This window comes from Protopterus annectens, chromosome 5.part0, assembly GCF_019279795.1.
Source record: "Protopterus annectens isolate FY-2018-M chromosome 5.part0, PAN1.0, whole genome shotgun sequence".
In the NCBI taxonomy this organism is placed as follows: domain Eukaryota; kingdom Metazoa; phylum Chordata; order Ceratodontiformes; family Protopteridae; genus Protopterus; species Protopterus annectens.
In genome coordinates this window covers 1,976,049,599-1,976,072,032 of record NC_056735.1, presented here as the reverse complement: position 1 = coordinate 1,976,072,032, position 22,434 = coordinate 1,976,049,599, and the positions used below count along the sequence as shown (strand labels likewise).

The 22,434-nt window shown below is 44.9% G+C and overlaps 1 protein-coding gene across 2 annotated transcripts in view; it reads left to right on the top strand.

Annotated features, from left to right (window-relative positions):
- BORA (BORA aurora kinase A activator) overlaps positions 1–22,434 on the top strand; it is a 1,242,116-nt gene that overhangs the window by 134,366 nt on the left and 1,085,316 nt on the right. For both annotated transcript variants that reach the window (XM_044071743.1, XM_044071742.1), the window contains one exon: positions 3,264–3,487. In XM_044071743.1, coding sequence (XP_043927678.1) covers positions 3,320–3,487 — 168 coding nt within the window. In that variant the 5' untranslated portion in view covers positions 3,264–3,319. The remainder of the gene's footprint in view (positions 1–3,263; positions 3,488–22,434) is intronic.

Here is a 22,434-nt window from a genome sequence, read left to right as displayed (position 1 = left end):
AACCAAACTCATAGTTTAGCAGACGTATGGTGGTTATGTGGAGACAACAAACTCAGATCAAGGCTTACGATTCCCTGGAAGGGAACTTGTGCACTTGTAAAGTTAATTCTGCCATTCTACATTTTCCCAGTTCCAGCAAGCTATTTCATAAGAGAACATGAAATAAAGCCGAAGTGGTTGAGTAGGAGAAAGAGAGGCACCGAAGCAATCTTTCGATAACTGTGTCTACATAGATAGCATTGGCGTACCAAGAGGCGTACCTGATGAATACAAAGCAATAAACCAAATTTCAGCTGGTTTTACATCCATCTTTGTCTGGATTCAACCTAGTAAGAATGTGGACTGGATCAACTACATTTACTATAACCAGCAGCGTTTTGTGAACTATACCAAAGATGCATTGAAAGGAATTGCTGAACAACTGGAGGCCACTTCGCAGGTGGCATGGCAGAATCGAATTGCGTTGGATATGCTCCTGGCCAAAGAAGGTGGAGTTTGCAAGATGTTTGGGACTTTCTGTTGTACATATATTCCAAACAACACTGCGCCTGATGGAAGTATCACTCGAGCTTTGAAAGGTTTGGAGATGTTATCCGAAGAATTGGCAGAGAACTCTGGGGTAAATAATCCCTTTACAGATTTTCTACAAGCGTGGTTTGGAAAATGGAGTCATCTCATCAGCAGTTTCCTGGTGTCAGTTGGAGTCGCTGTGGCTATTGTGGTGGTATGTGGTGGTTGTTGTATACCCTGTATCAGAGGTCTTCTACAAAGACTGGTTGATACTGTTGTTATGAAGACTATGTACCAGCAATTGCAACAGACTGGTGAAAGTGAATACATTGAAATGTGACTCTTTGCAAATGTTTTTGAAGTTCAAAATTTGTCTTGCCAATGAAGTAATGTATGCAAAGAAAAACTTAGTTTGTACCTTATATTGCTGAAATAAAAGACAAATAAAAGTGTTTTCAGGGGGGAAATGTTAAGAGAAAAAGTTTTAAAACATACTGTTTGTCTTTTTCCTGTTCTTGCAAAGTGAACATGTTGTTTGTTGGGATATGCCTATCAAAGATGGGCCTCATCTGTGAACAAAGTGCAGCATTGCTTATGAACCTGAATGATATCCGTTTCCTGCATTTCAGAATAAAGAGATTTGGTTATAGCTCAGTGAAGCCTGGGATAAGGACGCACGGCCGAGTAAGAGTTAATTTACTGGGGCAGGCTGTGTGTCCTGGAAAATTTGAGCTACCGTTGTTGAACTGAACATTCTGTACTTCTTGAACATTCTGTACTAACTGTGGGTTTGAGGTAATTTGTGATAAACATGTTTATCCTATATGTTTTTCATAGCCAACTGTCAACGGTCAGAAATGTAACAAAAAGTAGTTTTGCTTGCAGTATAAAAGTTGATGTCAGTAAACAAGTTGATCAGAGGGGATCAGATCAGTCCAGACCGGACATCTTGGCCAAAATGCTGTGTAATCTGGTTAACTGCTAATAAAGGAAAATTCATCACCTGAGGCAGATGCGACTCGTTTGAATTTTTTCTTCTAACAAGGATATATGTGTGTGTGTCCCAAATATGCAACAAAATCTAGAAGATCTAGGATTTTTGCCCGGAAACATTTGCATAGATATTTCTATACCCCAAATAGACTCCAGAGAATTTTTCCTCAGGCAAACAGCTAATGTTGGAGGTGTGATGGGGAAGAAAGAGGTAATTGAGAACATATTTTCTGGGAGTGCGGTGAACTGGTGGACTTTAAGGATTCCCTGCAGGATACACTGTCTGAGATGCTGAGTGGACAGATTGATCTGACAAGGGAGATAATTTTTCTAAGCTATGATACAGTATCTGAATTGCCTAGAAATGGTAAGGCCTTGCTGTGTGTAATAATGGTGGCTGCCAAAAATGCAGTTACTAGAAAATGGAAATCAAAATCTAAACCAACTATACTAGAAGTAGTGACTACAGAGATAAAACAACTGGAATTGAGATCTTTAGAAAAGGGTATGAGCATACTACATAGGAAAAAATGAGAATTGTGGGAACAGTACATATAAGTGTGGAATGAGGTTTAAAAGGTGGCAGGACTTAAATGAGCTATGTAATGTTTGACTGGAAAAATAATGAGTAGATTATAAGTGATGTATAATGCAACTTTTGAGTGTGTCAGTATGGTTTGTCATGTAAAATGCTTGCAGCTGGGATTGTGTCGGTGTGGTTTATTTTCATTTATATAAATGTATGGTTGCCTATATAGTAAGTAATGGTTTAATAAAGCTGTTTCTTGTTTAAAAAATGGCAGGAATTGAATAATATATGTATGATATATATAGCAATGTATGTGAAGTAAATGTCCTATGTTAAAGGGTGATTACTTTTATATGAATGTAAATTTGCCTATGTCACAAATGATAATTCAATATAGGTGTTTGGGGAAAAAAATGTATAGGTCTGTTAAGAAATGTGGGGGACATATTGTACTATTGTAAGAGGCACACCTAAATGATCAGAAACAACAGAAATTGCATTTGAAGGACATATTTTTTCCGATTAGGAGTATGCTGCTTTGTTTAGAGCAAAGGGCAGATCTGGAAGGCATGTAGTGGTAAATGGACTTATAGGTGGGGAAAAAGTCATGAGCAAGAGGCTGAAACATGATGTTTGCAGTGTTGTTGTTGAATATGGGCCCCTGGGGACTCTCCTCTCACTGGGGAATTTATGAACAAATTTCTATCTACAGTAGGGATTATGAATACATATAAATGAACTTTGAACATGCATAATTTCACGTGTTACCTTTTTGCCCCTGCTCCTGCCAGCCATCAACCTCACCCCTTTTGACTTGTATGGGGGGTGGGGGTCATTATTCAGGCTGCATTGAGGGTTGCTTGTATTCTCATTGGTGTCCCAGCAATGAATACAAGCCCTTCCCTGGGAAGAGGGATGTGCGATCCATATCACCTCAGGAGCCACAATGTCTTTCCCTATGCAAGTGCATGCTGCTGTACATGTTTTGTTCCCCAGGGGCTCCAAAGCAAAAGGGTTCTGCCAGTTTTGGCCCAGCAAGCTCAACTGAAATAACCCCCCCCCCCTGCATAATTAAATTGATATACAGGTTTTTAGTTGTTCAAGAGTTTAGCTGTTGCAAAGGTAATCTTTTATATTGTTTATCTTAAAACTACAGATTTATGCAAAACTAAAGTATGACTTGCATTTGTAATTTTGTAATACTTGAGTGTTTCTGTTTATCCCTTCATAGGTTTTCAAGCTGAGTGACCCACAGGATTATTGCTAAAGGAGTAAAAGCATTGTGCTATGGGAGACATGAAGGAGGCTGGATTACAAATAACACCTAAAACTCCTGGTCGTTCTTCTATCTTAAACCCATTTGACAGTCCCAGTGATTACCATAGCTTGCAAGAGCATACAGTTGCTAGTCCATCAGTCTTTAAATCATCACAGTTTTCCACTACAAATTGTTCAGTAAGTAGCAACTGTTTTTGAAGTAAGAATAGTTTTAAATAATACACACTCTAGCCAATCTTTGACAAAGAGCTGTGGCTGCAGTTGAAGTGACTTAGCATTGGGCTGATTTTTACAGATTTAGTAGCATTTTTGTGGGAGGAAAGAAATTAATAGAGGAGGAAAATTGAGCATTCTGGGAGTACTGACCTTCCTTTGGGGATGTGATGTAGTATGCAGTAATCTTTTGATGTAACGCTGCAAACTTTGGTGTCTCTTGTGAAGGATTATTTTTGTTCTGGTTAATGTTTCCTTTATGACTCTCTAGTCTTATCCTGCAGCTCTAGGTCAGTCTGTTAACTTTGTATGTTTCCATATGGGAGAGCTGCTGTCTTTTTTCCCATTTCTTTAAGTGCCATCTTTTCAGCTGTAAGGACAAGGCCTACATTTAAGTAGGCCCCTGCTGCATGAAAGTTATGGCACCACTGATATGGATGTTGATTTCATTAAAAAAGTACTCCACTGTCATTTTTGATAATTTAAACGCTATCCTAGAATGGGTGCAGGAGTTTACTGTTATAATATTGGATTAGAAGCCATAATTCTGTAAGGATAATTTGCAGCAGTGTACGCTGAATGTATATGAACCTTTCACTTATGTATGGTATTAAAATATACTTCATAGTGAGACCAGTAAGACAGCCAAGCCAATATACTTGTGAATTTCATTATAATTCATTCATACCCAAAGAAATGTAATCCCGGCCACTGTGATTGGTAACTAATTTATTAATTGAATAACTTAATTTTCTTGTTGCTTTAATAAAAAGATTTTTAGTTAATGGATAGCTAAATTAGATGTATCAATATTTGGTGCAGAATGGAAAGATGTCCTTACATTCACTGCTGCAATATTCTTAACGATATGTGATTCCCTGCTGCAGAAGCCCGATATCTGGCCAGTCTTCCAAAGGCTTCTGAATTTAAAAGATATGTTGAACGTTACCATATGCTCCCCTGCATAACATAGAGCATAAAGGTGACGTTCAGGGTTACCAAAAACAGAACTTCATTGCTGCCAGTATGAGCGTATCTTTTTTACACCGTTGGTCTGTTTTACCTTACTTCATCTTCTGATAGTTGAACATGTTTTCATTCTCCAGTGACTTCCTACACCTGTTTACTGTATGTTATGTGATCCTATCTCGCCTACATTCTGAATGATGGGTTCGGAGCCGATCCCTCGGCTCCGACTCGGCACGCTTATGCCAAAGAGCGAAGTCTCTTATTGGCTGAGCTTACTATATCCCAGGATGCACCACTACCAGTCCCCCAGATCTCGTTTGCCGCTTCCCTGCGAAGACGTGGTCTCGAGCTGGCTGGGCTGAGTAGCTTTTATTAACTACTTTTCTGTCAGTTTTTTGCTGTTTTTTGGTCACAAAAGCTGTTTTAACGGCTATCGCTTCTTTGTGTACGTTTGGATTGTGAAGATTGTTGTGTGTGATTGGGTTGAGTTTGTTTTCGCCCCTTACATCCAGGGCCTTCCCAGACGGTCAACCTTTGAAAACCTTTCAGGGTCTCTAGTCTACAGTAGTTGAGAGTTCCCTGTCATTTAAAGCTAGTGTTTGTGTTAAACTTTAACTATAAGCTTAGATTTATCACAAGCAAATCTATAGTTGTTTGAATTCCTGTCAAAGAATTGTTGAACATCCATGTCTCAAACCCCTAGGCCTTCGGGTTTTAAAAAATGTTCGAAATGTGGTTTTAAGATGTCTATTACTGACGATCATTTGCTCTGTGTATATTGTCTAGGGGCAAAGCACTTGCAGGAGTCATGCAGCGTATGTCACGCTTTTTCCTCAAGGGTCCTCCAGGAGAGGAAAAATAAATTGATTCTTAAGGGGTTAATTAAACCCTCTTTTGAAGAAGCCTTGGCATCCTCTCCGGCTCCTGCCAAAAAGAAAAGGGCTTCGGTTCCGACCAGTCCGTCGGATCCGACTGCCAAGAGACCTAGGCAGGCCTCTCCTTCGGCTCCAAAGACTTCGGAGCCGAGGTCGGAACGGTCTGCCTCGATGCCACCAGTATCGACTCCTCTGGCTTCGGAGCCGATGGCTGCGGCATCGAGAGGCGGGTCACCTTCGTCGGCTCCACTGCTCTTGGAGCCGACAAGGGTCGCCCGCTCAGACACTTCCTCCTCGGCGCCGAAGTCTACCTCGGCACCGATGGAATCTGGTGTGAGTATTCCCTCGGCGCCGATTCTCATCGAGTCGCCTCGGAGCCGGTCCCCTAGTCCCTTGGGGCCGATGGAGAGGCCTTCTCGAACCCGTTCTGTTTCCTCTCGGTCTTCGAGGATGTCGGATTCTGATATAGACAGGGTGCTCCAAAGACTGTTCCAGTCCCCAGTCTTCCAAAAATTTGTTTCGGCTCCGACCCAGTTGGCTTCGGAGCCGATGACCATGGCCCACCCCATTGCCATTCCTCCTCCGACTGCTTCGGCTCCGTCGGAGCAGGTGCTGTTGGAGCCGGTGGAGATCTCAGGGTCGGCTCCGACCCTTACTCCAACCCGGGCCCTCGGGTCCGAGTTTGGTACGCGGACTTCTTCGGCTGGACCCGAGGGTGATGTTTCGGGACCTATGCTTTCGGTTCCGAGCCTCCCTCTCGGTGCTTTGGCTGCGGGACTTCCGTCGACTATCATGGCTCCGGAGACCGGACACTCCCAGGATTCTGGGGGTCCGGCTTTCAGGGCCATGAGGAGTGCCTTGGCCAAGTCCTCTTCGGCCATCTCTCCGGTTTTACCAGCACCTTCCCTGGGCGTGGAGACTGGGTCTTTGGCAGTTCCCCTGTCCGTAACCAGCGGAGCCCCGAGGCCTGAGGTTACCCCAGTGGGGTTCCCTTCCTCCTGAGGGTTCTTCGGAGTTGTCTGCAGAGGAACGGCCAAGGAAGAGGTCGCGCAGGAGGAAGGACGTGGACTCCCGAGTCTATTACATCGGACACTGATATGGATGATGCGGAGGGGTCCCAGTCGTCCTCGGATGATGTCTCATTTGCAGACATCTTAGAGATCCTCAAACAACGAGGCGGCTGGATATCCAAACCCCCTCTGCTGACGAATCAGTGCTCCTCAAGGCCTTTGGGGCTCAGCCCTCCGCCTCCTGGGTGTCTCCGGCCTTCGACGAGCTTCTGGATTTAGTTTGTCGAAGGGCGTGGGAACATCCAGATACCGTGGAACCAGTCCCTTCTCGTCCAAATAAATTTTTATCTGCTCCCCCCGAGAAGGAGTTCCTTACTAAAGGCGTGGCTGTAGATGCCATGGTGGTGGCATCTGCTACACAACAGGACGTGGCAGAGGCTTCAACGTCTATCCATCCTCCTAATAAGGAGTCTAGGAGTATGGATAGGTACGGAAGCGCACCCTGACTTCAGCGGCCTTTACCTTAAGGTCTCTGAATTACTTGGCACATTTTACCAGGCTTCAGAGGGATCTGGTCAAGGAGTTGTCAGATTCCCTCTTGGGTAACCTACCTGAGCAGCTAGCCCAGTCGGTTAGCTCTCAGTTGGCTATCCTTACGTCAATTTCTAACTCGTCCATGAGGCTCATTTCCTATGCGGCCGAAGGCGGGTAGAGCGGCAGGCACAGGCGTGGCTCTCGTGACAAGCCTGGCTCCGCTTGTGTCAGTTCGGAGGCCTTCAAGTCTTCCTTCGCCGACGCTCCCTTTGATGGGTCCTCATTGTTTGGATCCAAGGTGAAAGACACCCTTACCGCTGTGAGCAAGAGGGAAAACGTTATCTGCCGTAGGGGCCCGTTATTCCACTCCCTTCGGCCTTACCCCAAGACCAAAGGAGGGGGAAAATGTGGTTCGAAAATCTCGCAAGTTTTTCTCCCAACAGCAGGAAGATTCCCGTCCAGAGGCAGAGGCGGGAAATTTTTCAGGGAGACGCCGTCCCAGAGGCGGCAGAGGGCCCCGCAATTCTGGAGACCATGAGTCCTTTCGTGGCTCTTCAGCCTCCCACACGACATGAGGGATTGCCCGGCTGTGCTGCTCGAGCCAGTCGGGTGTCATTGCCAAGCACCTAAAAGCCTGGGAATCAATCACTCAGGACAGATGGGTGCTTCGGATCATTGCCGGAGGTTACACTATCCCATTCAAAGACTCACCCCCTCCGTCCAAGAGAATCCCGGACCCACCACCCAGTCAAAGGGAAATAGCAGCCGCAGAAGCTTTAAAGCTGCTAGAAAAAGGAGTCATCCAACCGGTCCCCACAGACCAGATCGGATCAGGAAATTACTCCAGGTTCTTTTTAGTGCCAAAAAAGACAGGGGACCTGAGACCAATATTGGATCTCAGCAGACTGAACCAATCCGTCACGAAATCCAGATTCCGAATGGTCACGTTACAATCCATTCTCCCGTTGTTGGAGAAGGATGTTTGGATGTGCTCCATAGACCTCAAGGACGCCTATTATCACATTCCGATACATCAGGCGTCCAGAAGGTATCTGCGCTTCAGCCTGGGAGTCAGTCATTACCAATTTTGTGCTCTGCCCTTTGGTCTCACCACAGCCCCAGGGTGTTCACCAAGTGTTTGGCAGTAGTGACGGCTCACCTGAGAAGTCTTGGATTCCAAGTGTTTCCCTATCTCGACGACTGGCTCCTGACTGCCACCACCAGGCATCTACTAATGGACAACCTCAAAGCCACCATCTCCTGGGTGTTTCCCTAGGGATTACATTCAATTGGTCAAAGTCTGTCTTGCTGCCCTCTCAACGCATAAAGTTTATAGGAGCAGAGATAGACTCAAGATTGATGCGTCTTTCTTCTTGCCGAAAGGATCCGAACTTTACAGGGCCAAGTTCAAGCTCTGATCTCGAGATCCAAAGCCCCAGCCAGGATGGTCCTACAGGTCTTAGGCTCAATGTCTGCCACGGTTCTTTTAGTTCCTCTAGCAAGATTACACATGAGGATTCTTCAGTGGCTCTTGTCAACTCAATGGTCCTTTCAGGATCTTCCCTCAATCATCACATCATGATTACGGACATATGCAAAAGGGACCTTCGCTGGTGGCTTCAGACATCCAACTTGGATCAGGGAAAACCCTTTGTTCTCCCTCCGGTGGTTACCCTGACGACAGATGCCTCCCAGATAGGGTGGGGGGGGCATTGTCTGGGCAGGCTAGTTCAGGGCTCTTGGCTTCCGGAAGAAGCTCCTCTCCACATCAACGTGTTGGAGATGAGGGCTGTACTTCTATCCCTACAGGCCTTACACAAGTTTCTTCCTCAGGGCATCATCGCCATCCACACAGACAACATGTCGGTGGTTTGGTATCTGAACAAACAAGGAGGGACCAGATCGTACCCCCTTTGCAGAGAGGCCATGAGAGTGTGGGAATGGGCTGTAGCTACCAACCGCTTCTTGGTAGCGACCCACATCCCGCGAAAGTCAAATGTATTGGCGGACAAATTAAGCAGGACAATTCTCTCTCCTCACGAATGGTCTCTAAACCGCACAGTAGCAGCCCAGGTTTTCAAGAGATGGGGGACGCCGTGCTGCGACCTATTTGCAACTCCACAAAACACCAAGTGCCGAAGGTTCTTCTCCTTGATTCCACATCAGGAAGTACCAGCCATGGATGCTCTAGCACAACCTTGGCCAACAGGACTACTTTATGCCTTTCCTCCAATTCCACTCCTTCCCAAAGTTATTCAAAAAGCTTCTCAACTAGGGTCTTCAATGATTCTGATTGCCCCATACTGGCCTCGTCAGATATGGTTTCCTTACCTGAAAAAGCATGCAGTGGACGATCCGTGGACTTTAGACCTGATCCCGGATTTGCTAATCCATCAGTCGGGACATTGGCATCAGTCCCTTCAATCTCTGAAATTGACAGCTTGGCTCCTCCACTTCCAACCTTAGTTAGAAGTCACACACTAGACCCGGAAGTAGTTCACATTTTATCTTCGCCCACAAACCCACCACTAACAAATTGTACCTCAGTAAGTGGAAGAGGTTTGCTATCTGGGCTCAACTCAAGGGCTTAGACCCTATCACTGCTCCTGTCCCAGAGGTTTTGAAATTCTTAACATCCCTGTTTAATCAGGGATCTTCTGTCTCAACTATTAAAGTTCAACTAGCTGCTATCTCTAAATTCCATGAATCCACGGATCCTCCTTTGATGAGCAACAGACTATGCAAAACATTCATTAAAGGTGCGAGTCTGTTAAGACCACCAGTTTTTCATCCTGCACCTCCGTGGGATCTTGATTTGGTACTTCGCGCATTAACATCTCCCCCTTTTGAACCGGCTGCTACATGCGAATTAAAATATCTGTCTTGGAAAACGGCATTCTTAGTGGCTATTACTTCTGCAAGGAGAGTCTCAGAGCTTCAAGCCCTGTCTATTAAACCACCGTACTTGATTTTCCACAAGGATAGAGTATCACTTAGGCCTAATCCATCCTTTGTCCCAAAGGTCTGCTCTAGTTTCTGTCTTCAACAATCTCTAGAACTACCAGTTTTCTTTCCAAAATTCTCTAATGAAGCAGAATACACTCTCCATAAATTGGATGTTCACAGGCAATTACGCTTCTATTTAGACAGGACTCAGCAACCGTAAGTCAGACCAGTTGTTTGTGTCCTTCTCAGATAATAAATTGGGTCAAACCATCACAAAAGCTACAATCTCAAAATGGATCAGAGATTGCATAACTCAGGCCTATTCTTCTTGAATAAACATCTTACATCATCTATCAAAGCTCATTCTACTAGAGCTATGGCTACTTCTATAGCCTTTCATTCCAAGCTCGCTATTTCGAAATTTGTGCTGCGGCTACTTGGTCCAACCCGCACACTTTCATTTCCCACTACAAATTGGATGTGGCATCTAAAGGACGAGCATCATTTGGTTCCACGGTACTCAGGAGTGTTTTCCAGTGAGCCACCCAGGATTCAGGTGCTAGGGACGCTGTCCCATCATTCAGAATGTAGGCGAGATAGGATCACATAACATCTTTTAGTTATGTACTCACCATAACTTCAGATGTTTGGGATCCATCTCGCCTACATTCCTGATACCACCCTCCTTCCCCCTGCCTTGCAGATCAGAAGAGATTGAACGGTTTTGAGTTCAACTGTTTTATCTTGTTTCATCTGACGATGTTATATAAGCAGGGTATGCGTGTGTGCATGTATGCGGACAAACTAGATCTGGGGGACTGGTAGTGGTGCATCCTGGGATATAGTAAGCTCAGCCAATAAGAGACTTCGCTCTTTGGCATAAGCGTGCCGAGTCGGAGCCGAGGGATCGGCTCCGAACCCATCATTCAGAATGTAGGCGAGATGGATCCCAAACATCTGAAGTTATGGTGAGTACATAACTAAAAGTTTTGCAAGATAGGTGTCCCATTGGGGATTTTGTTTTCTCTTATTTTTTTTTTTGTGTTCCTTAAGGCTAATGTCATCCAGGAAGGGTAAATGCCAGTGTGGGAGACGGATTCCCCACAGTGACCACCACGATAACTGTCTTTTTTGCTTAGGTGCTTCTCATGACCATATGTCCTGTTCAATTTGTCAGGCATTTGTTCCAAAAATCCTTCACAGTAAACTTTCTTCCTTTCCTTATCTTGAGAACCAGCGTTTTAAGCTACTAATTAAAGATACTATGGAAGGAATCTCCAACCCCGAGAGTCAGCCATTAGGGAAGAAGATGAAAAAGGTATGACCAGAATCTTTTGCTGTCCAGCCTCTGCCAGGTGTTTCTCCCAAGGTCATTATGAGCCTGGAGGCTTGCCCGGCTGTGTTGTTGGATTTCTCTGCTGCAACCGTATTGGAGGCCTGTGAGGATCCGGCTGGTAGCATGTCCGAAGAGGCTTTGCAGGCGTCCATCTCGGACACTCAGAGGGAACCATGGTTGATTTTTTTTCTGAGGGGCCTGGGGGGGGGGACCTTGGGGTGTTCCTCAGTTTTTAGCTGGGGAAGAAGTTCCTGCAATGGTTCTCGACTGTCGTTCTGAATCTGCGCCTTTTCAGGACGTTCCCTTAAAGAAACAAAAAGTTTAAACATGTTTGTTCTGCTTTTAGGAATCCACCAAGTGAGCAGCAGGCTTTTACTCGGGGGTTATTTTCTGCCTTAATGTCCTTAAAACCTCCTCATAGGGTTTCAGTACCTGCTCTTCCTTGGCCCTCTACTCCTCTTAAAAGGCCTAGAGACCAGGATTCTTCTGCGGATGAGTCGTATTCTGTTGACAAATCCTTAATTTATTCTACTCCATTCCTTCTCTTCTGGACTGTGGATCAGTGGAGGAGGAATCTTAGCCCTGATGTTCCTTTGGAGGAAATTTCTTTTGGGGACACGCTCTCTAGGATTTTTTTTTTTTTTTTTAAGTGGAATTGTACCTTGGTCTCTGATATCCGTAAGAGGTACTATGAGCTGTTGCAGTTGGACTCTCCTAAACTTCTGGCTATTCCTCCTGTCTTGGCTGCTTTACTGGATGGTTTCTCCAATGCCTCTCAGGCTCATGACTTTCTTCCCCCTGCTCCCAAGAAGCCTGATAGGTTTTATAGGGTTCCTGAGGATTGTTCTTTTTTATATAAATATCCTGCTGTTGACCCTTTGGGTAGTGTCCATAGTCTCTGATAAGCCATCTCCTTTGCTTCCTTGGTCTTAGTTATTGCCTTCTGATAATGACAACAGAACTATGGAAAGGCTGGGTAAAGAAGGTTTACACTTCTGCTACCCTAGCTTTTAGGGCTATTAATTATCAGACCTATATGTCTAGGTATGTGTTGGCTCTTCCTTTTCTGGCCTGTCAACTTATTTCTGATTTTTCCAGAGTCTGAGGGCACAACTTCTGTTCTTTCCTTGCTAGGGACTTCCTCTCAAGATGTTTGTCATTCTATTAAATGTAGTTATGATGCGGCGGATGCCCCTTCTAGGGCTGCTGTTTTTGGTTCAGTTATGAGAAGGTTAAGGCTTCAACCTCTACCTGATATTAAAGCTAAGTTGATGGATGCTCCTCTGGATTTTTAACTTTTGTTTGGGGAAGCTGCTGTTGGTTTGTTTGTCCCTTTAGGATAATGGTAAGGCTTTATGGGAACTTAAACATGTGTCTGTATCCCCTATGCCTACATTTCAGAGAAACTACCACACTAAGCCTGCCTTTGTTCGTAGGCAGTCCCATCCTTCTACTAAAGGTAAGGAGTGGCAAACAGACTCCTCCTGCTAAGGCTACTTAATTTTTGGGGACTCCGAAGACTTCCTTTCTGGACAAACTAGGTGCTGTGTGACTAATCCCATCCTAGTCACATTCCTCTTTTTCACCTTTCTCTTTCATTTCTGGTTTGGCTTCAGTTCACTTGAGATTCTTGGGTTCTAGCGATCATTCTTCAAGGGTACTTCATGGTGTGGAAATTCCATCCTTTTTTATGGGTGTTCCTCAGCCTCCAGAGGAACATCATCTTCCCTTTTTACCAGAGGTTCTTTTAAGATCTCTTCTCAGCGTACTATTCAAGAGGTGTCTGTGCCCCAAAGGGGGAAATGGTTTTACTCTTGACTGTTTCTAGTGTCCAGAAAAGAGGCACTTGGAGACCTAGTCTAGACCTCTCTCATCTAAACACTTTTCCAAAGGTACCTTCCTTTTAGATGTTGTCCCTTCAGATTTTGTTTCCTCTCTTTCTCACTAAGGCCTCTATGGTGTCTCTGGATCTCAAGGATGCTTGTCTCCATATTCCGATCCATCCTCTTTTCAGGAAGTTTTTGCATTTCTCTGTTTCTTTCTTTCACACTCTTCTTCCTCTGGCTTCCATTACTGGAAGGGAGTCTCTGAAAGTTCTGGGTTTCATGGCATCCACCATTCCAATGCTCCCTCTGGCCAAACTTCGTATGAGAAAGTTTCAGTTGTTTCTGAAGTCAGTGTGGCTTCAACATGCTCATCCTCTAGAATTTGTAATTCCTCTTCTTCCTTGCCTCAGACAAAAACTTCTCTGGTGGATTCAGCAGTTGTCTCTGAATCCAGGGATCCCTTTTTATTACTCTCTGGAATTGTTCATGGACACCTCAGACATGGGATGGGGGCAACTTTCGGCTCCCTAAAGGTAGGTACAAGGGGTGATGTGGTATATCAACAATCAGGGCGGAATGAGTTTTTATCTTTGCCAGTTGGCACTTCTGTTATGGGATTTTGCAATCAAGTGTCAAGCTACTCTCCAGGTAATCTATATCCCTTCTGGTCAGAACATTGTGGCAGACGCTGTTCAGCAGGTACTTAACTCAGTCCCATGAATGGATGCTTCACAGGGATGTGTTTCTGGACATTATCCATCAGTGGAGTACTTCACAAGTGGATCTTTTTTCCCCGCCTATGAAAGACAACTTCCTCTATTTTGTGCTAGAGTCCCAGGTCCGAAAGTGAATGCCCTCTCATTCTCTTGGAAGGGGATGTTTTTCATTATGCATTCCCTCCCCTTCCTCTCATTCTGAAAGTCCTGCTCAAAATCCAAGAGGATGCTCCCAAAATCTTGTTGGCTCCCTTTTGGCTGCAACAGCACCGTTTTCCTCCTCTTCTGCACTTGGCCAGGGGCAATCATCATAAGTTACCTCACAGTGTGGGTCTAATCACACAATACAAGGGATCGCTTATCCATCCCCACCTGTCCACACTTCAACTGACACTATTGGTGATAGGATTTTGATTGTTCATGGACTCTACTCCTTTTTTCTGTGGACATGCTGCAAATCCTGCAGGAGGCCAGGAAACCTATAACTAGGAAATCCTGCTTTTCCAAATGGAACAGATTTTCTTTTTGGTGTCTCTCATAACCTGGACCCACTTATTGTGGATGCTCCTTTGGTTGTGTGAGTTGCTCAATGCTGGTTTGGCATATTCTGTTAAGGCCCTACCTATCAGCTATTTCTGCTTGTATGCCTTTTTCTCCTTCTTTGGCTGCTAGATTTGAAGTGAGACAATTTCTTAAATGCATCCTTAATATTCGACCTCCAAAGAAGCCTGTTCTTCTCCCTAGGATCTTAATTTTGTTTTGGAATAGTTGACTTTGCTCCTTTTGACTGCTTCAGCTTCCTTGCAACATTGTTCTGGAAGACTGTTCTTTTGTTAGTGCTTACTTCTGCCAGACCAATATCAAGTTGCAGGCTCTTATGGGTCGTCGTCCTTTTTTGATTTTTCATCAGGACAGTGTATCCTTTTGCACTAACCATTCTTTTAGCTGAAGGTAGTTAACGAGGCTATCATTTAATCAGTCTGTTAATCTGCTTACTTTTTTCCCCTCTCCCCAAATTGATGGTGAGAGGGTGCTGCACACTTTGGACATGCATAGGCAACTTAGAATTGATTTGAATATGGCTGTCAGAAAATCTGATCAGTTATTTGTTTCTTTTCATCCTGGATCTTTGGAGCTTGCTCTATTCAAGCAAACTATTTATTTATTCATGGATTTCTAAGACTATTTTCTTTTCTTACACTTTTTATGGTAAGAGCCTTCCTTTTTCAGTTAAGGCTCATTCTACTAGAGCTGTGGCTTCTTCTGTTGCTTTTTTTTCAAAGGCTTAGATTCTAATTCTATTCTTGAAACAGCTACCTGGACTTCTGTGCATACCTTTACCAAGCACTACATGTTGGCTGGTATCTCTAGAGGAAGGGCTGGTTTTGGTAGTTCAGTTCGTCATGGTTTTTTAGGGGACTCTTCTGCTCTTTCCTCTTCCCAAGTTTCCTCTTGAGCTTTGGCACTCTCCCAAATTAAGAATACTGCAGCAGTGAATTTAAGGACATAGTGCAGTTGTGTAAAATCTTACTGGAAGGGTAAATGTCCTTGCCTTGACTGCTGCAGTATTCGCTCCCTCCCTCCATTCCCCCTAGTTCTTTACCTTCCTGGATGTACACATTATCTGTTGGTTCCTTGGGCTGGTGTTCCTCCTGGGGCAATCGGTTCTGTTTTTGGTAAGCCTGAATGTCACCTTTATGCCTGTAATCCCACTCACTAGGTTAAATAAGGAGAAAGCAACAGTCAGCTGCCTGTCAGGTGCCAGTATCCGCCATATACCACACGCACTCAGGTCCTTCAACAGGTACAAATATGACTATCGTACATGTGGGTGTGAATGACCTGAGATGTACCTCCCAGGACTACATGAAGAGAGACCTGGAGAAGCTCTGATTATGTAGCCCAGGAGGGTACGACCTTAGCCCTGAGCTACATCCTACCATGGTCCAGAATGATACCATAGTAGAAGCAGAAAATTATTGATTTCAACAATTGGCTAAGTTTCTGGTGTCATTCTAAGGGATCCAGTATCTGTCTGCCTGGGATGACATGATTGACAGACCGCGATGCTTTGCTGGAGATGACCTGCATCTGCCACCCCTGTGCTTCCGGATACTGGCCAAGGCTCTTGCCACCCCTATAGTGTCTTTTTTAGGCTGTGTTCCAAAGACCAAATTACCACTTTAACAGCTACAAACAAATGTAATCTGAAGGTCATGCTGCTCAACGCTAGAAGTCTAAATCTCAAAATGCACTCGCTTGAAGTCCTCCTTAAAATGGAGAACATCGACATTTGTGCTGTAACAGAGACCTGGTTCAAGGCAGCAGGAAGTACCCCTGCACTACCAGGCTATAACTCATTCCACACCTTTCGGCCCCAGAACTTGGACTAAGGTGGTGGTGTTTCCATATTCATAAAGGATGCGCACACCTCCAGACTGGTAGCCCAACATATAATGCATCAGAGATACTTCAGGTGCAGATAACATTAGTAAGACAGTGATTCAGATCTTAGCCTGTTATAGGTCCCCAACCATGTCCCAAGACATTCACTCCACGTTCCTAATCGCCCTGCAGAATATTGGGGTCCAACCTAACAAACTCAAACTGGGCGACTTCAACTACCCCTCCATTAACTGGGAAGACTACTCATGTACCAATACACTTGCCCAACATTTCCTGGAATTCATTAATTCCAATGCCCTGGACCAGCTCGTTCTTACCTCCACTAGAGGTAGCAACATCCTTGACCTGGTCATTACTAACATGTGTGACCGTTGCTCTATACCAGTAGTCATCTCCTCCCTGGTTAGATCCGACCACAAACTAATCACCTTGGAAATCCACCCCCCCCCCTGTCACTAAGGTAACCACTATGAAAAGCTAACTTCACGGCACCCTTGCAAATGGAGAATAGTTGCATGACAGCTGAATCATACACCAATGCACTGTACGAACACATACACAAATGCATGGATCTCGCCATACCCAATAGAACCAAGACGCTCTCCTCCAAAAAAAGGAAGCCAATCTGGTGGTCCCCTGCCATAAACAAACTTTACAACAGGAGGAGGAAACTGATGCAGAATAAGGTGAAGTCCCAAGACTGGAAAAACTCCATTATCAGCCTCAACAAAAAGTTGAGATCCATCATCATATCCTCTAAAGCTAGCTATCAAAACAGAATTGCAGCAGATAGTAAAGACAACCACAAGGCCTTCTATACTTAAGTAAAGAACCTCCACGGCAATACCCAGATTTGCTTTGAGCTACTGCACAATGGTACCTCCTATACAGAGCCAATATACTGGCCGAGAGATTCAGTGCCAACTTTTTCCCTCTCCCCCCTCCAAAAGACCCATCACAATACCAGTAGATTGCCAGGCACCCAGTATTACTGCATCACAGGTTAAAACAGCACTGTCCAAGGCCAAGAATACAGCTTATATGGGACCTGACAAAATCCCTAGCTGTGTTCTACATGAACTATGAACTACAGTGTGAACGGGCACCTCACCTGTGTGTCCTGTTCAGTCACAGCCTCACCACAGGCTTTGTCCCTACCGAATGGCATACTGCTATAGTCATCCCTCTCCACAAAGGAGGAGCAACTACAGACCCTAGGAACTATCGCACCATTAGCCTGATAAGTCTGATATGCAAAGCTATGGAATGAATCATCATGGACCTAATAAACAAGGATAAAGGGAATCTCCAAACTCTGGATCCCACACAGTTTGGTTTTGTGAAGGGTAGATCATGCCTGCTCAACTTGGTCGGCTTCTTTGAGTCAGTCACCAGAGCTGTGGATGAAGGCAAGGTGGTTCATACACCCTACCTTGATCTGGCCAAGGCCTTTGATACCATTCCCCACTCAGGAATCATAGAAAAACTCACTAAGCTAGGCATCAACCTCTCTATCACTAGGTGGGTTGCAAACTGGCTCACAGATAGAACCCACAGTGTGAAAGTAGCTGACTCCAAGTCAGACTGCTGACCAGTCACGAGTGGAGTCCCGCAGGGTTTGGTCCTGGGTCCTCTCCTGTTTGGTGGTAGCTACTTCTCAGAAGTCCAGGCCAACATGGAGGGATTCTGGGTGACAAAGTTCGCAGATGATTGCAAGTTGGGAGCCATTATTAACTCCCCAAGTGATGTTGACATCCTACAGAAAGGCCCACTGAGACCAACAACTGGTATCAGAACCATGGCCTTAAACTCAATGCCAAAAAATGTCGTCATCCTGTTTGGGAAAAACCCAGTTCCCATTAACTACCACATTGATGGTAGTCCACTGAACACAGAAGGCGTTATAAGAGATCTGGGAACACAGGTTGACAGCAACCTCTCTTTTGACCACAACACTGCCACTATGGTCAGAAAGTCCTATGTGGCACATCTCATTACTAAGGGTTTTGCATCCAGGAAGAAAGAGGTCATTGTCTCCCTCTACTCTTCCCTCATTAGGCCAGTCATAGAGCACAATGCCCCATTTGGCATGTACCTCGCTAGACACCTGCAACAACTGGCGAGGTCGCAAAAGTACCTCACAGAGTATCCTAGGCCTTAAACACTTGTCCTATATGGACAGACTCAAAAAAACTCCATCTATTCTCTGTCGCATATCGCCTACTTAGAGGCAATCTGTGCTTGACTTATAAAGCCATGTCTGACCCAGCTCTGTTAGAAATGCTACATCTAAAGAAATCCCAATCCCTCCACACCACACTCTCCAGAAACCTAAACCTCATCACCACAATCAACAGAACATGTTAGAGGGACAGGTTCATAACCCCAGAGACTGCCCATGCTATGGAATAGACTTCCCATACATGTCAAACAGAGCACCTCACTGGCCCTCTTCAAGAAATATCTTGATGAGTGGATGGGAAATAGAAAATTCACCCCAGGGATCACTCCAGTGGCTCTTCTCGACAGAGGCACTGGAAACTAAGGTCGGGTGGCACGTTGTCAGGTTAATTCTATGGGCTAGGCTTGTAAAGGCTCCAAGGCCATTAGCCTTGTACACAGCTATGAACCTATGTTACGCAGGGAGCATATGGTAATGTTCGGCATACCTTTTAAATTCAGAAGTCTTTGGAAGACTGGTCAGACGTTGGGCTTCCTTGGCTGGGAATCCCATATCGGTAAGAATACTGCAGCATTGAAGGCAAGGACATCTAACGTTATGATAAGATTTTACACAACTGTACTTTATCCTACCAGCCTGTACCACTGCCACTGTAACTACTTGAGTTTAAATTTATACATTTTTTACGTTTTTAGAGAAATGAAACCTTAAGTCAGTGCTTAATAAAATACTGTAGTACTGTTAATTCATTAACAAAATTGATTAAAAAATATCTCAAATTGAGACTGCTTGCTGCTGTTTGGTATGTAGTCTAAACCCCTGCCACATAATAAACCAGTGGAATGTTTATACAAGATCTGACATCAGTTAAAACAAATCTGATGTCCGTGCTTATATGGGTTTTCTTTACATTGGACACTCCCAAGACAGATCTGTACTATGCTCCCAGAATAATTGTCTTTTTAACAGGTAAATTTTGTTAAGAATAGGGTGCATGTCTGCCCACAGTAGCAAAATTATATTTTATATTAACTTATTTTTTTATATACAATGAAGATGATAATTGCATTTTTGCTTTGCCTGCCAGCAGTTACTTGGATTTTCTTTCTGTAAGCAACTACTAGAGTCCTTGCAGCAGACGTTGGCGCATTTTTGGTTGGAGTATTTTCAGGAGGCTTCTGTTTATAAATGTCCTATTCCCTGCACTAATAAAAGTACTATGCTTGTAACTTGGGGAGTTTTTCTGTAAGAAGGCATGATTTTACTTTCATGTGGGTTTCTCTTGCCATTCACTTTTGGACAGTAGTGGGAAGGCTTTTAATCTGTAAAATAAGAAAGCTGTTGATATTGCAGTGATTTGTCTTTATAGTGTATTAAATCCTCTCTATGCTCCCTGACAGGCAAACACAGACGCACATTTTATATGTATGTATAAAATGTGTGTATGCATATATATATATATATATATATATATATATATATATATATATATATATATATATGTAAGTGTGTCTGTGTGTATATTACTTGCACACGCACATACACATACACAGCTTAAGGTTATTTATTGTATTGTTTTTCCTTCAAATGAACAGTCGGATCCTGTGGATGACTAAACCTGATCCTGGAGATCAGTCTCTTAAGTCATCTAGTCATGGATCAGGGTACATGGGAGCAGGGAATCTCCTTATGGGATTGACCTCGAAGCCTGTGCAGACAAGCAGGCAATCTGAGAAGTGTCCATCTGGTCTTATGCCAGGGCTCACTTTTCAGTGCCTGGACACCAAGCATGCGTTTGTCTGGTGGGAGTGTGCTCCATTACGGAGTTTTCTGAAGGCCATTGTGAGATTCTCCCCATTTCAAGCTGCTTTGGCTGTTGTGCATTGGAAAGGTGACTGCTTGTTTCGAACACCGGTTGTTGGTATATCTGGTCATATGAGGATTTGGGAGATCTTCAGTCTCTGTGATGGTCGTAGGTAATGAACCCATGGCAGTGCCTGATATGTCTGTGGGAGAAACCCTTGCGCTTATGAGAAGTAGTTTTGACTGTCTTCATGCCATCTTTTCTTCGTAGAGGTACCTGGCAGAATTTCTGAGAAGTATGAATTACAAAAATGGCAACTTAAGAGTAAAATTATCAATGTTATGTGGTCCTATCTCGCCTCCATTCTTTACTCACGGGTTCGGAACCGAGAATCGGCTCCGACTCTGCCAACTATTTCTCTAGCACGAAGTCTCTAATTGGCTGGGCTAACCCGGTATCCCAAGATGCACCTCGCCCTAGCCACAGATCTCGTTTGCCGCTCGTAGAGTTAGGACGTGGTCTCGCTTGGCTGTGGCTAAGTACCCTTTTCAAATACTTTTCTAAGTATTTTAGTAGTCAGTTGTATTGCAAAAGCTATTTTAATAGCTACTCTATTTTTGACTAGTTCTTGTGTTTTTGTGAGGACTGTGTTTGTTTGTGGTATCCCTCTGTTTCGCGGGCTAGGCCCATTTAAGTTGGAGGACCTAGTCCTCTCCAGTGTTGTTCCCTTGTATTTTTTGTGCTAGTTTTTTGAGTTGTGGGTAGTTGTTTTCCCTCCAAGAAACGTTTAACTTAGAGTTTACTTGGCGTTAGTGTGTTTTAGTTTTTCCCACCTTCCTCTTGTGTTGTGTCTGTCGGCTGAGTGTTGTGCGGTTGTTATGTCTAAAGAGCAGAAAGAACATAAACCCTCCGGGTTTAAGAAGTGTACCAAATGTGGCTACAAAATGTCCATTACAGATGGGCATTCCATCTGTGTTTATTGTCTGGGTGCTTTTCACCTACAAAGAGTCCTGCAGTTTTTGCCACGTGTTTAGCCCTAGGGTACTGCAGGAAAGAAAAAATAAACTGATTTTGAAGGGTCTGATTAAGCCTTACTTTGAGGAGGCCTTGGATTCTTCTTCGTCTTCTAGTGCTAACTCTAAGCCTGCTAAGGCCAAGAAAAGATCTCTGGCTCTGTCTGCCTCTTCGGAGCCTTCGGAGAAGGTTTCAAAAGTGGATACTTCCTCCTCGGGGCTGCAGGAGAAAGTTTTGGTTATGGATACTACCTCCTCGGCTCCATTGTCCTCTGGGCCACAGGAGGTATCTGTTGTACTGGAGTCGACCTCGGCTCTGATATTATTGGAGCCTATTCGGAGCCGGTCACCCAGGTTTCAGGCATGAGTCTCCAGGTAGGAGATCCCGATCTCCTTCTATTTCTTCCAAATCCTCTAGGCTGTCTGATTTGGATGTGGATAGGGTGGTCCAGAGGCTCCTGCAGTCGCCGGTGTTGGCAAAACTGCTTTCAGCTCGGAGCCAGTCCCTGTCCTGGTACCAATGATTCCTCCTCCGAGCACTCGTGTCGTCGGAGCCGGAGTGCCCAGCGCAGAGTGATGTCCTTGTGTCTGCTTCGATACCCCAGGTGAGTCTATCGGAGCCGGCGTCCGCTCCAACCATGTCTGTTCCGTCCTCTGGTTTTGGTACTCTGGTTTCCTCAGTCGGACCTGAGGGGGATACCTCAGGACTCCTGTCTGTTCCGAGTCTCCCTCTCAGTGCATTGGCTCGGGGAATCTCTACTCCGGTCGTGGTCTCTGAGACGGGTCGGTCCTCTGATTCAAGGGGACCTGCCTTTGAGGCCATGAGGAGCGCACTGGCTAGATAATCAGTCACATCACCTGGATCGGTCACTCCGTCCCCATACACCCCGGCTAGAGCCTCTGATGCCCCCCTATCTGTGGATGGCGGAGCCCGAAGGTCTGGGGATACCCCCTTGAGCTGTCCCCTACTTTCTGAGGGCCCCTCAGAGTCGGTGCCTGAGGAGCCCCCCAGAAAGAAGTTGTGCAAGAGGAAGCACATAGACTCCCAGGACGAGTCCCTCACCTCTGATACCGACCTCGAGGAGTCAGAGGGGTCCCCCAAGTCATCCTCCAATGATGTCTCTCTTTCTCAGACATCCTGGAGATTTTGAGGTAGAGGGGCGATTGGCCTTCCAAGACCCCCCTCTAAGGAGGAGTCTGTATTCCTCAAGGCCTTCGGAGCTCAACCCTCCGCCTCCTGGGTGTCTCCACCCTTCGAACTCCTGGATTTGATTTGTCGCAGGGTGTGGGAGAA